Raw genomic sequence first — 2,500 nt, 5'->3', positions numbered from 1 at the left:
GCACTTTACAGATTGAAGATATGAAATGAGAGTTGCATTATAGTTGGTAGGAAAATTTGCCAGTATTGTCTGTTGAAATGACTCTTAGATAAAAAAAATCTTTTGTATGCTCATCAAATGGGAAATGTAATCAAAGACAGGGGAGTTCAGAAGGGCGATTTTTATCATATGAACATGCTTTTCAACACAAATACCTCCCCATTTCCAGTAGGTTGTTCCAAAATTTAAGCAATACAACAAAATTATGTAATATCAGAAGGTTGTATTGCAACCACAACTTTGTAAATAGTATTCACTTCAGATGTTGCTGTGTTTCAATAAATATTTCTCACAACTTTTTGGGGAATTTTTATTGTTTTGGTCATGAAAAGAAAAAAAAAAAAATTTCAAAGCACCAATAAACTACTTTTTCAGAACACTATTTCAAAAGTAATTTGAATATTTTTCAGTGGGAAATTAGTTTTAAAATGCTGGAAATTTAAGAGGTTTCAACTGAGAAATAAATAGGCATGTACAGATAAACAAGTAAGGAAACAAGAATCATCCCAACCTCTCCAAAAATGGATTTGATGGCATGAATATTACAATAAAAGAGTATAATAAATTGAAATATGTTTGGGAAGTTTTAGAATGTGTTTAAAGCATATGTGGGAAGAAGGTTAAAAAAAGGTGAGAGAAAGAGATAGAATTAAATTCTAAACTCTTCAAAATATTGTCCATGCATTGTTAAACAGCCTATTTCCAGCTATTAGTGGAATATCAGCTTAAGATTATCCCCCATGCAATGTTGAGTTTGAGAATCAAAGGGGGTATATGTCAGACAAACTGTAGTACAGTAATCACTAACTTTAGCAAGATCTATTCAGCCAAGCTAAAATAGACTTTCACATTATATTAGTCTTGTCATTGAAGATATTGGCATGAAAAAAGATCACCAGGTAATTATTTACTGAGCCACAAGCAGAAAATGTTAATGACTACAAAAACCAACAGGAATAATCCAGTTGAGTATAGAATAGTGATTAGTATTTCTGCAGATATAGTAGTTATTGAACCTAGAGAAAGATACTATTTGGTTATACAATAACCATTCTACAGTGATCACTTAACCAGCATGGTGATCCCACAAAGCTGAAATTCAAGTCATTTAACTTGCAAGATTTCCAGCAATTAGTGGCATATTCTTCAAAGTACTCAGCAATGAACAGTTGTTTAAGTTAATTAATGTTGGTTAGTTAGAGAAGGTGCAATGTTAAACCTGCAGTAAAATGGTAACTAAAAGTGCAGGCGCATACCATTCAATTGCGGCCTAATGGTTACTATATCTGTCAGATATATTATAATCAATCAAGGATAGCAATGAATAAATTTGAAGAAAAAAATGGGGGGGAAAAAAAAAGCATGACTACTTGCCATCAGGCAATGAGATGTAAGCAGAAAGGAATGACCTTCAGAAATGGATTGCAGCATTGGAAATAGTTGGATGTGAAGGAAAGCTTAAAAGGTTGATAGCAATGAGAATAGACTCCAAGAGCAAGGGAATGGTAAAAAAGAGAACTTGGCGGAAACAGTCACAGAACAGAACAAAAGCCATAAATAAATTTCATACAAGCAGCCATTATAGCAGAGCTGTCCAAGAGAAATGCTCTTCACTGGGTTAGTGCAGAAGGCGTCAAAAGTGCAGGTGAGAAGTGGAAACTCACAATTGAAGATGGCAAAAAAACCATGCTTGCTTTAGGTAGAGGCAATACTGTCACAACAGACAATATAGCTGACAGTGAAGATACAAAAAAGATGTTTTCACCTGACTGACTAGTTTTTGATGACATCAACAGACCATTGTCCTTTGGTGGACTGCGTTCGCGGTCATCTGTGGCAGGCGCTGATGATGAACAGCAAGGCAAACATAAGAACACGAAGCAGATCAGCTTTTTCTTTTTTTTTTTCATTCCTTTTCTTTTTTTTTATATTTTATCTCCAGCTTTGTCTAACATAAATGAAGCTTGGCAGACATTGTTTGAGGCAAAAAATTCCATTTATAATTTAACCACCAGACTCAGAGAAGAAAAATAATTTTGTAAATACATGTCATTTACACTTTTGAAATGATAGAAAATATTTATTTTATATCAGTATATGGTACTACATATATTTAGGGGTGAATGGACATCACAAAGTAAAAACTGGAAACTTTATGTATTATTTTTATCATCATACCTTTTGAATTTTAAGTTGGTTTACCTGTATATATTGTTTTGTTATTTATCTAAGTTGTTTTTACCGGTATATGATTGTAGTTCAGGAAGTGATATTACAATGAACATTGGATAATATGGTTTTATAACCTGTATAATAATCTGCAAAATGCATTTTAATGAGGATCTTCATAAAACATAAACTGACCATAACAGTATAATCAAATAATATGCATAATAATTAAGTTTACACATTTATATTTTATTAAAACTAGTTTGACTTGTTATCTATTTTTATTCCTTAT

General features: G+C 32.2%; 1 protein-coding gene across 12 annotated transcripts in view; it reads right to left on the bottom strand.

The window, feature by feature from the left end:
- Positions 1-2,500, bottom strand: part of LOC106882892 (phosphatidylinositol 4-phosphate 5-kinase type-1 alpha) — a 234,919-nt gene that overhangs the window by 101,958 nt on the left and 130,461 nt on the right. For 11 of the 12 annotated variants that reach the window (XM_052974610.1, XM_052974612.1, XM_052974611.1 and 8 more), the window contains one exon: positions 1,805-1,882. The exons of the other annotated variant lie outside the window; for it this stretch is intronic. In XM_052974610.1, the coding sequence (XP_052830570.1) occupies positions 1,805-1,882 (78 nt within the window). The remainder of the gene's footprint in view (positions 1-1,804; positions 1,883-2,500) is intronic. 12 annotated transcript variants of the gene reach the window in all.

The sequence above is a fragment of the Octopus bimaculoides genome, chromosome 18, assembly GCF_001194135.2.
Source record: "Octopus bimaculoides isolate UCB-OBI-ISO-001 chromosome 18, ASM119413v2, whole genome shotgun sequence".
NCBI lineage: Eukaryota > Metazoa > Mollusca > Cephalopoda > Octopoda > Octopodidae > Octopus > Octopus bimaculoides.
This window is presented reverse-complemented; position numbering and strand designations above follow the sequence as displayed.